The sequence below is a fragment of the Salvia miltiorrhiza genome, chromosome 6 (genome assembly GCF_028751815.1).
Source record: "Salvia miltiorrhiza cultivar Shanhuang (shh) chromosome 6, IMPLAD_Smil_shh, whole genome shotgun sequence".
NCBI lineage: Eukaryota > Viridiplantae > Streptophyta > Magnoliopsida > Lamiales > Lamiaceae > Salvia > Salvia miltiorrhiza.
The window spans coordinates 44,111,900-44,123,685 of NC_080392.1; the positions used below are offsets into that span (position 1 = coordinate 44,111,900).

Sequence of the window (11,786 nt, forward strand, 5' to 3'; positions counted from 1 at the left end):
AGGGAGTAGTATATAATGAGTAATATTTAGTTATCTACACCATTTCTTGCATCTTTCTTTGTTAACATAGAGAAACATAACTACATAATAATAATAATAATAATAATAATAATAATAATATAATAATAATAATAATAATAATAATAATAATAATACTCAGATAATCGACTGAATCGATTTTGCGTGGGGTGGGAGAAAGAGATGCCTTTATGCATCTTCCTCATATGATTGTCAAAACGCCTTTGGAAACTTGCACTTTTTCTTGTCTTGTTTTTGGGAATACTAAGCCTTTTCCATTCCCATCACTTTTCTTCACTCTTTTAACGTCTTCCCCTCTTCAGATTCCTACATTAATATATACATATTATTCATTTAGAAGGTGTTTAGTTTGAGCGATAAACATTATCGATAAAACAATTCAACTTAATCGAACGTTTTTATATGATTGGACTCGTGATGGATAATTCTATCTGCACAAACTAAACACCCCTTATAGGATCAACAGAAAATAAAAACACATGCAACTGTTGTATATTTGTATGGCCTATATTTCACTTGGTTTCTCATTTCATTTCATAAGATTTTAAAATAAAGCATGCGCCCTTCTGCAAAGCTGATAACACATCACAATCGTTTTCTCCTTTACCAACAAATCACAAAAAAACACACACACACACACACACACACAAACTAACACATCATCTTAAAGGAAACTGGAAAAAATAAGCACAAATCAATGAGCTTGCTTCTGTGTTGTCATAAAAAAAAAGCAGCAACACATTGAGATTTGCGTTTTCGTTTCTTCATACTATCTACTGCTAAATGCAGCTTATTATCTCTTGATGCATTGATTTTGTTTATCGAATATGATATTATTGTGCAGTTTTGAATTAAACTATAGGGAGATGCTTGTCTTTTCTTGTGATCTACAACTCAAGAATATTTGTTTATTATAATTACAGCTCGATTATTGATGACACTGTAAAGCATGTCTGTCAGTTTAATGAGAAAAATGTCTTCACTTACTCCCAAATCACATATTTTATGGGGAAAACCCTATATTTAACTCATGTTATTTATATATGTTTGACATTGTAAAGAAAAACAATAATATTGTATTAGGAGAGCAATTTGTGAAAAGTTTCATGAAAAGATAAAACAGAAGTTTCTTGGTAACGTGTGACAGGTTTCTGTTTTTTGTTTTACTTTTTAGTGAAATTGAAATTTAAGCTGTCACTATAGTCCAAAACGGCCATTCTATTTTGTACCTCAGTATTGTATACTCCCTCGTCCCATGAAGCATGACACACTTCTTTTCGGCACAGAAATTAAGATATTGATATTTTGTGTGTTAAGTGTGGTAGGTGAAAAAGTGAAAATGTGAATAAAGGGTAAATTTTTTGCCATTTTTAGAAACGTGTCGTGCTTCGTGGGACAGACCAAAAAGGAAACTGTGTCATGCTTCGTGGGACGGAGGGAGTAATTCGCACTAAACCTATTCTGAGTAATATCGTTAAACATTTCGCATATAATATGGATTTCTAATATGAACTTAATGCTCTCTTCTTTTTCATAATATGGATTTCAAATATGAATATTGCGGGCGCGGAGACTTAGAATAAGAAAAGTCCACTAATAAAATAATATTTATTATAATTATTTATATGGTTTTTGAGCATGAAAAGGGTTAGAGTGTAAATACACCCCTAGAGCGTATACCTCACATAATCACATTCTCGACATTGGATCAAATAGACACTCGAAGTCCCAAAATTCAAGCAATTAAATCCACTGTACAAACAGCGTTACACGTCTGTTAATTTTTTATTTTTTTTTATTTCAAACCCTCTCTAAGCATCTCCGGCATCCATGACCATGGAGGAGATCTTCCACGGCACCAAGCAGGAGGTCTTCGACAAGGTCCACATATTTTATATATATATCAAACAAAATATTAAAGTACATATATTGTACGATATAATATGATCGCTCGTGTTAAATGAGCACTATAAAAGATTATACTAGCTATCATATAAAAATTAAGGGCAAAATGTAAATAACCTTATATTGTTCTTTTGAGGATGCAAACCAATTCATGTAATAAATAATACATAAACCCTATAACATATTATAGTATTTCCTTCATCCATAAAATATTTGTTATATCATAGACGATACATATTTTAATAAAATATGAGTGAATTTGTTATTGGAGTAAGGGTGTTAACTATAATCTTGGAAAGGTTGAAAAATAAAATGAACAAAATTTTGCAAGTCGAACTATCCAGCAAATATTTACGATCGAATCGTTGGAGATGAGCTTCGATGATTAATTAAATTAATTTAAAGTTCAAAGATTAATTGAACGGTATCAAACAAAAATTTTGATAGAAAAATGATTTTACAGTTATAAAAAATTAAAAAGGTTGTGAATTATTACTTCTTGAAAAGTGATGTGAAGAACATGGCAAGTTCAGGACAATTTACTTAATTTTTTTTTTGAATAAACTACATCAAATAGACAAATACTACTAAATATTTGCCGGATGATTCCACGTGCAAAATTTTGTTCATTTATTTTTGGGTAAATATCACAAAAATCCCTGAAGTATACTCCCTCCGTCCCGCAAGTCTTGACACGTTTGGGTTCGGCACGGGAATTAAGAAGTCGTAGATTAGTGTTTTAAGTGTGTAATTAATAAAGTATAAATTTGATAAAATAGGAGAGAGAAGGTAATAAAAGTGATAAAGTAGGAGAGAGAATATAATAAATTTGATAAAGTAGGAGAGAGAAGGTAATAATTATTACCAAAAAAGGAAACGTGTCAAGATTCGTGGGACGGCCCAAAAAGGAAAACGTGTCAAGATTCGTGGGACGGAGGGAGTACTCACTTTATCAAAAATACCCTGAAACTTTCAAAATGTTCTCTAAACCCTCAAACTATCAGATTTTTATCAAATATATCCCGCATTTATTTTTCGATCACCAAAAATGTGACGTGGCTCGCCGGATGCCACAATGTAATTTATATTCTGTTTTTTTAAATGCAATGACAAAAACGACGTCATTTCGTACCATATTATTTAAAAAAAATTCACTCTGAAATTTAAAATTGACTCCTATCGTGTTTGAAATTCATACTAATAACCTAGAATTAGGGATAAATACGGTAGAATATGGTACGAAACGAAGTCGTTTTTTCCATGTCATTTAAAAAAATAGAATATAAATTACATTGTGGCATCCGGCGAGCCACGTCACGTTTTTGGTAACTGAAAAATAAATGCGGGATATATTTGATAAAAACCTGATAGTTTGAGGGTTTAGAGAATATTTCGAAAGTTTCGGGATATTTTTGATAAAATGAGTATAGTTCAGGGGTTTTCATGATATTTACCCTTTATTTTTCAACCTTTTCAAGATTATAATTAAAGATATTACGACCATATATATTCTCTGAAGCACAATAACCAAATATTTCCAAACATATGAGCACGATTGAATAATGTTTAAACATATTAATCTCCATTAATTAGCATTAGCAGACTCCATTAAGCAGCTGTAGAAAGTGCAGCTTTTTAAATAAGGAGTTCTACATGACGACAAAAAGAGATGCCTCTAATCATCTTTTTCTTTTGTTTACATCTTGGAAAAGGTCAAGACCTTACCCCCCCCCCCACCCACCCCCGCCCCCCCCCCTACCCTATTGCCCTTTTCATTAATTTTTTAATTTATTTAATGTTATTCTACGACAAACGTTACTCTCTGAGATGCTCCAGGACAATGTGGGTATCTACCGTTTTTTCACTTTCCTTAATGTTTTTTTTTCTTTCCACAAAATTAAGATTAGACAAAACATAACCCCACAAAATTTCATTTGCTTTCAAGCATCCAATGTTACCTTTTTTAGCCCCAACTTTCATCCCTTTTTAGGACAACTTATTATCTCCAACCCCTTTCAATTTGTTTTTATCTCCTTCTACATATATATGCATATATTATAGTATTAATTATTATGTGTATTATGTAATTTATTAATTTTTTGCACACACACGCACACACAAAATTTCGATTTGCGTTTCGTAATTTGGTTTCTTGGATTGTATGAACGCATTTGGAGTGCTTTCACAGGCGTCTGCAAACAGACAAAGTAAAAAATAATCTTTTTTGCTCTTAAACATCGATTTTCATGTATGTTCAAATATGCAGCAGCCCATTTAAATTCCAAAGTATTTTAATCACCTATTGAAGTCTTCCATGAGAAATAAGCGTTTCAAAAATGTTGATAAAAAAATATATATGTTGAGTCAATAGCATTTGCTGGCCTTTTCAAAATCACTAGTGAAGTGTGGACAAAACTAGTTACAATGTTAAACCAAAAACTGCATAATACTATTGAGGGTTATTAGCCTGTAAATACACGAACTTTTTGTATTTTCTGAAATTTAACATGACTTTTTTTTTTAGCCCAGAAATACATGAACTTAGCACCTTTTCTGATTTTTGACACCGATAAAGAATCCGACGACTTACTACTGTGACGTGTAATTTATTGCTTACATGGCTCATTATTTTGCTGATGTGGCAAAATTAGCTGGCAATTTAAAAAAAATCATGAACATTCTTTATTACTATTATTAATTTGTTGCCTTCAATTCCCAAAAAACGAGGTTATACCCATTAGTTTATCTAATTCCATTTATTCCCAAACAAAATCAGATTTGTTTTCTTCCCAAACACAAATTGCGCAAACTCAATCCCCAACAAATGACGACTAATCAACCCAAACCCATTTGTTTAGTTTAATTGAAAGCTTAGTAAAGCATTAGCAATCAAATTCATCCTTCTTAAATTTATCCTTCTTCTGTTTCTTGACATCCATTGAGATGAGTAGCAACCTCATAGAGAGACAACCATTCAGATCGAGGCCGTTCCAGTGAGAGTCGCCGGAATCTCCATCACCTGCCTGGGGAAGCAGCGCTCTCGTTAGAGAAGGTTTCTAGAATAAGGGAGGTGGCGCAGCAGAATTCGACGGAGGTGATGAGGGCCGCAGAGGAGTGCTACGACAAGGGACGTCATTCTCATCGAGGTTTTTGGGAGATTGTCTAAGTCTGCTTTTATCAGGATTTGATGGAGAAGAAAATCGGAAATGAGATAGATGGAGAGGAAAGTGGTGTCTGCGAGCCCTAATCTTGTGTTTTGGGAAGAAAACAAATACAGTAGGATTTTGTTTGGAAATAAATGTAATTAGATTTTGAAGACAACAAATTAATAATAATAAACAATGTTCAGGATTTTTTTTTTAAATTGCCAGCAAATTTTGCCACATCAGCAAAATAATGAGCCATGTAAGCAGTAAATTACACGTCACAGTAGTAAGTCGCCGGATTTTTTATCGGTGTCAAAAATAAGAAAAGGTGTTAAGTTCATGTATTTGTGGGCTGAAAAAAAAAGTCATGTTAAATTTCAGAAAATACAAAAAGTTTATGTATTTACAGGCTAATAACCCTACTATTGAACATAAAGCTACATTTATGAATTTAAAATTATCTACATGCATTAACATTAATACATATATACATGTGTAGAAACAAGTTAAAAAAATATTACTATAAAATATAAATTAAAAACTATTTTTGTGTGCATGTGTTGGCCTAGTGGTAGAAGGTTAATGCTCAATGTTTGAGATTCTGGATTCGAATCTTTTGTTGTGCGGTCATTAAATTTCTTTATTTACTTCCGTAGTTTATAAAAAAAAAATAGAAACTATTTTTAGCCTTGGATCATGAAAATCTATGATGAATTCATTATGTTTTTGGATGACATGAGTTCAAATTTTAGATGGAGTGAAAATTTTAATTTTTGAGTTGACATATTTTTACAACAAATTCATCGATATTTTACATAGAATTCATGAGAATTAATGGTTTGTATGAAATGCATGTGTTCTAAATTCATTAATAATTTATTTGTTGATTACTTCTCTGTTACAACTCCAACCTTTAGATAAAGTAGAAAGTTATTAAAAATAAAAAAATAAACCCAAAATGTTGCCTTAGTGACTGATGATAACTTTTAAATAAGTAGTAAGTCATAGAAAATTTAAAAAATATGGCTATATTTTTGGGTCAATTTGTAAGTTCAATTAACATATAGATACAGTAATTTTTTTATTTTCTTTGAGGAAAGTTAATATATACAGTATTAGTAATGAGTAGATGCCATTATCTAATCTTGAAAGCCTCGAATTACCCAAACCTTTTGCCTTCACCTTTTCTCTTTCACTTTTTTGTTGACCTCAAATTCCAAAACCTCTTTCCACTAGAATACTGTTACTGCATATTCATGTGTATTATTTAGAATATTTTTTGCCTAATCCACCCTGTTGTTGTCTTGATCCATCAATATTATCATAATCAAAGTGTTTTTCTCTCTCTCTCCAAGAAATGGTAAAAAAATACTTGCTCTAATTCCCATTCATTATTTCTGAAAATCTAATTTTATAACTTATGTTTTCCTGTAGTTGTTGCTGTCAGCCTGCATATTGATATAATTAAAAACCCCTATGAATAGTTTAAGATTTATAGGGAGATAAAAAAAATGTTTTAATTCACAATAAATAGAAGTATATATTTGTCTGTCATTGACAATGTGACGAAGGGCTGGTCACCAACTCCCACTCACAACACAACGATTCAAAGGAATGTGGATTTGGAGCTTACTTCTAATTTCTTGTCACTAAAATCTTTTTTTTTTTTCTTCTTTCTGCTTGATAATAGTAACAAAAATTTAATCTTTTTATTTGGGGTTCAACACCATTACTATTTCAGCTCTTGAATTTCTTCTACTTGCTGCTACTATAGCAAAGTGCCACCTTTTTTGCAGAGAGCATCTACTTTTGTACGCTTTGACATACTAGTATGAGACTTTCTTCCCTGAATTCAACAAAGGAGAATCCCACACACACGAAATCTCTGTTTTGCTACCACTTTTACTTCTTTTAACACCAAAAGCCACTCATTGCCCAAAAGCCATTGTTGCAGCAGCAGATTTTAGGGAGTTTTTTCTTTAGCAAAGAAGAAGCCCTTGTAGTCAAAAGTGCCATTTTTTTGCTTGTGCACATGTCCATCTTTTGTGTTCCGACTACAACTTAGCTCAAATATGCAAGAAAAATTTGGGCTTTTTGACTGGAGCTGAGGTTTTTGAGTACCCCTTTTACACTCTAAAGAAACCTCAATCTTGATTTGGAACGGAGCTTGTGAGTGGTAATGGCTTCTTCTCTATTTTCCTTTTTTTTCAGTTTTCTACACATTTTACATGCTTGTTGAGAGCAAGTTCCATTTTTGCAGAGATGGGTTTTGAAGGGTTTAGCAGTAGTAAATGGCCTGGGCTGGTTAGACATCAGCGTTCCAACAGGTAGTCTTTTTTTTATTTTTTTCTTTTTTAACTTTCTTTGCTAGTAGTTTTTAGTTATCTGTCCTTTTTTGGCTAATATTACCTTTGAAACATAAAGATTTTTGTTTGAGGGTTTGTAGAATAGGAGGATGGAGGGCTTTAGAGCTATGCTTTAGTGTCCTCCTTCAGTGGATAGTAAATAACACTGACTTGTATCAATGTGAGCCGTATTTCTTGTCTGATAGTACTACTTTCTTGCATATGCACTTTAAAGGAGTTGAGAAAGAAATCAGAGTGTGTGATGTGTGAAATCTTGAAATTTTAGATTCCAAGCAGAGAATGTGATCTTTGAGATTTTGGGTTGAGATTTAAAGTTTTTAAGATTCGGTGGTATCTGCTTATTTCCCAAGTTCAGAGCTTATCTGCAAAATTGAAATTTTTTCTGGTTATACTCTTGTCTTTCTCTTTTAAGTTTTAGAAGATAAATGTTGCTTAGTTTTCTCTTACATGAGTGGAAATATATTGAGCTAGCACATTTATCACGTAGAATTTTGAGCCCTCTTTCGTATCATTTGCTACAATGGCAGCTTCCCAGATAGCAAAAGATCCGAGGAAGGTAGGCTGGTTCAATCTACTGAAGCAGTCGCTGAAGAAAAGCTGGTAAGATACCTCATTGTGGCCATCTCTGCTCTTGTGATTGATGTATCCGTTGGTTTATAAGGACTCGTGCTTTAGAGAGCTGATCGACATTCTGTATTGTTTCATGTTCCATCTAATATTGTAGTTTTTACAATTATTTTAAAAAAAATTCCATCTAAATGAGTTATATTCGTGTTGATTTCTCTCCTTCCAGGATATGGGTCCCTTAAATGGTTGTACCAACGGCAACAAGACATTTTCATCGAATGTCGAGATCCAACAATCTTTGAGGAAAGAGGTATTGGAGAATGTTGATTTCACAAGCTTCATCTGAAGTTCTGCTCTATACCAGCTTCATATTAATCAGATGTTATGTTTTTGTACAGTTAGTGTGGTTACATATTCACTTTTGTTGCTGTGCAGATATTGACGCTCGAAAAGAGATTACAAGACCAAGTTTCTGTTCGTTGTGCTCTCGAGAGGGCGCTTGGTTATCGAGCTTCTTCACATGATATTACTAGTGAAGCCACAATTCCTAAGGTTGCTGGCCTCTCTTTTACCAAATTGTTCTACTCTTTTCTATTCTTTTATCGTTTGCTCGATCTCCTGAATATTTTAGGAAACTGAACTTTTCTCGTAGATCTTCTTACTAATAAGTTTATTTGCTTTCCAGCCTGCAACAGAACTCATTAGAGAAATTTCAGTTTTGGAGCTAGAAGTAGGGCATCTCGAACAATATCTTCTTTCACTCTACAGGAAAGCATTTGATCCGCAAGTCTCTATTGTATCTCCGTTAAAGAAAGATGAAGGATTCAAATCGCCCTTAACAACGCCAAGGAGAAGGCGCTTAGATTTTTCAACATCAGATATTACACCAGCCACGGAATCTACACCAGTTGTTGAAAATCCGACATCCTCCAATATGAGGAAAGAAGCTAATGGTCTATCTGAAGAGAAACTTGTTGATTCTGGTGTTCACCGCTCTCATTCTTCTCTATCTCAACGCTCAGCTCTTGCAAACAGAACATCTGGCTCTCCGTCATCGGAGGTCTTGGGCAAAGCTGTTCGTGCATGTCATTCTCAACCATTATCCATGATGGAGGTATCGCCTTTTCCCCTGATCCAAAAAACTATCATGTGATGATTGTCCGAGATTACATTTTTCACTATATAAACAGTCTGAGATAACATTCTTTCTTGTTCCATCTGAATTGCCCAACGATTGTCGTTTTATCTCTGTATAAAAGAGTAATCTCATTCTTAGATAGATTATCATAGAAATTTCTAATGGCACATTCAAATTTAAATATATTTTCTAATTTCTAGTTTGAACATTTCAATGATATACCAAAGCTTTTCTGTTCTTACAGTACGCGCAGAACTCTTCTTCGCAAGTAATCAGCTTGGCCGAGCATCTTGGGACCCGTATTTCTGATCATATTCCAGAAACTCCTAACAGACTTTCTGAAGATATGGTCAAGTGCATGTCCAGCATCTATTGCAAGCTTGCAGATCCTCCAGCTGCAAATCATGGCCTTTCGTCTCCAGCTTCGTCTTTGTCAACCACAAGTGCATTTTCTCCTAAAGATCAATGTGACCTGTGGAGTCCGGGGTTCAGAAACGATTCTTCTTTTGATGTCCGGCTGGATAATCCGTTCCACATTGAAGGACTGAAAGATTTTAGTGGACCTTACAGCTCGATGGTTGAAGTAAACTGTATATACAGAGATAGTCAGAAATTGGGTGATATCGAGTTCTTGTTACAGAACTTCAGGTGAGATTATTCGAATGATTCAAATATGTTTGGCTTCTATAATTCCACTATAAATATCGGTAGCTGGTATTCACCTACGTCATAACTTTGTAGGTTGCTTATTTCTCGATTGGAAGAGATAGACCCTAAAAAGATGACACACGAGGAAAAGCTAGCGTTCTGGATTAATGTGCACAATGCTCTGGTGATGCATGTAAGCATATTATATATAATGTTGAATTTGAATAAAGTTTTTTTATCAATCATTTATTGATATCATGATCTGTTTTGTGAATAGGCATTTTTGGCATATGGTGTACCGCAAAACAATATGAAGCGAATGTTTCTACTCTTGAAGGTGAAAAAGTTAATTAACTTCCCCCGTTGAGGGTGGGCCGAAAAATACATGATTTAACTCCTCACTTTAACAGGCTGCCTACAACGTCGGAGGTCAAATAGTAAGCGCTGATGTCATACAAAGTTCGATCCTGGGATGCCGACTGTCTCGTCCTGGACAGGTGCTCGATATTCTCTTCACTCTTAACTATGTTATTATCTCAGGATCTCAAAGTTCTTAGCTGATGTTCTAAAATGTTTTTGTTTGGTCACTTTTCTTGTTTTTCTTTATCTAGTGGCTTAGGTTGCTGCTTTCTTCGAAAACGAAATTTAAAGCCGGTGATGAACGACAAGCATATGGTATAGAACGTCCCGAGCCCCTTCTGTACTTTGCACTCTCATCTGGCAGCCATTCTGACCCCGCGGTAATCATCCATCCGCCTCTTCATAAAGATCACATTAGCTGGAACGACTCTCTCGTATTTGTTTCGTTTATTGCTAAATGTTGCTGTTCAGGTTCGCGTTTTCACGCCCAAAAGGGTGTTTCAAGAGCTAGAAGCAGCGAAAGAGGACTACATTCGAGCAACATTTGGGGTCCGCAAGGATCACAAGATCCTTCTGCCGAAGCTTGTGGAGTCATTCGCAAAGGATTCGGGTCTACGCCATGGTGATGTACTGGAAATGATCCAACATTCGTTGCCCGACTCTCTGAGGAGGAGCATCAAGAAATGCCAGCAGCAGGCGAAAACACGAAAGAATGTCGTCGAATGGGTTGCGCATAACTTCTCTTTCAGGTATCTCATTCTCAAAGACCTCACCAAGTAAATATGGGATCACTGAAGATTTCAAGTAGCTAACCTCATTTGTCTTGTTTGAGAGAGAGAGAGAGAGAGAGTAGTTTGTGTTTAGTTGAAGGGATGGAATCTGAAGTGGGAATGTTTGGTGGTAGTGAGATATGGTCTCCATTGCTGAGATTCAGCTGATTTTGTATATATTTGTGCTGCACATTTTGTATGAGAAGAAAATATGAGAGCTTTTATTTATTTATTTATTTTTATTTTTTTAATGTTTGAAAGGTAAAAGTGAATTTATTGCAAAAGTAAGTATAAGGGGTACTCAAATTCAAACAAAAAACACAACACTGCAAGAAAAAACAGAATCATAAATACAAGGGAGTAGGCGAGTTTAGTCGGAAAACATCTAATGGCATCGACGGCCCACTTATGGGACGTGTAGTAGAACTCAATGAGACTCATTGCCTTAACTCAGTTCCATGTGCAAAAAACAATATCATCAATTGTTCTAGCAAGGATTTCATCTTTGAAGATTCTCTCATTTTTAGCTTTCAATATCTTCCAACAAACATTGTCAAATAATATTGAAAAGTATCTTTCCAACCTTGGTCTCTCCCGTCTCAACAAACTCAAAAAAGTGATTCAAAATCGATGACGTAAAATGAATGAGATCTTCAACCAGCTGTAAACCTTATTCCAGATCAAAACAGAAAAAGAGCAACGTAACAAGATATGATCAGAGGTTTCCATTTAAGAAGAATAGATTGGGCAATTGTGATTTTTGTGTTTCATTAAGCTTAAGCTTTTTGGGAGACGAAAATAAAATGAAAGAAACTAATTGCCAGCTGGCAGCTAACTGACAACCAAC

General features: G+C 34.3%; 1 protein-coding gene across 2 annotated transcripts; it reads left to right on the forward strand.

The window, feature by feature from the left end:
* Positions 1–6,593: 6,593 nt before the first annotated feature.
* On the forward strand, positions 6,594–11,171 carry LOC130989852 (uncharacterized). Of its 2 annotated transcripts, none has more exons than XM_057913988.1 (12): positions 6,594–7,266; positions 7,351–7,417; positions 7,984–8,056; positions 8,250–8,333; positions 8,459–8,575; positions 8,709–9,137; positions 9,406–9,809; positions 9,903–10,002; positions 10,087–10,146; positions 10,220–10,306; positions 10,421–10,549; positions 10,641–11,171. In XM_057913988.1, the coding sequence occupies exons 2-12, from the start codon at positions 7,353–7,355 to the stop codon at positions 10,947–10,949; spliced, it is 1,857 nt and encodes a 618-aa protein (XP_057769971.1). In that variant the 5' UTR covers positions 6,594–7,266; positions 7,351–7,352; the 3' UTR covers positions 10,950–11,171. The 2 variants fall into 2 exon arrangements, with proteins under 2 accessions (XP_057769971.1, XP_057769973.1); XM_057913990.1 differs by having other exon boundaries at positions 6,646–7,259.
* Positions 11,172–11,786: the final 615 nt, after the last annotated feature.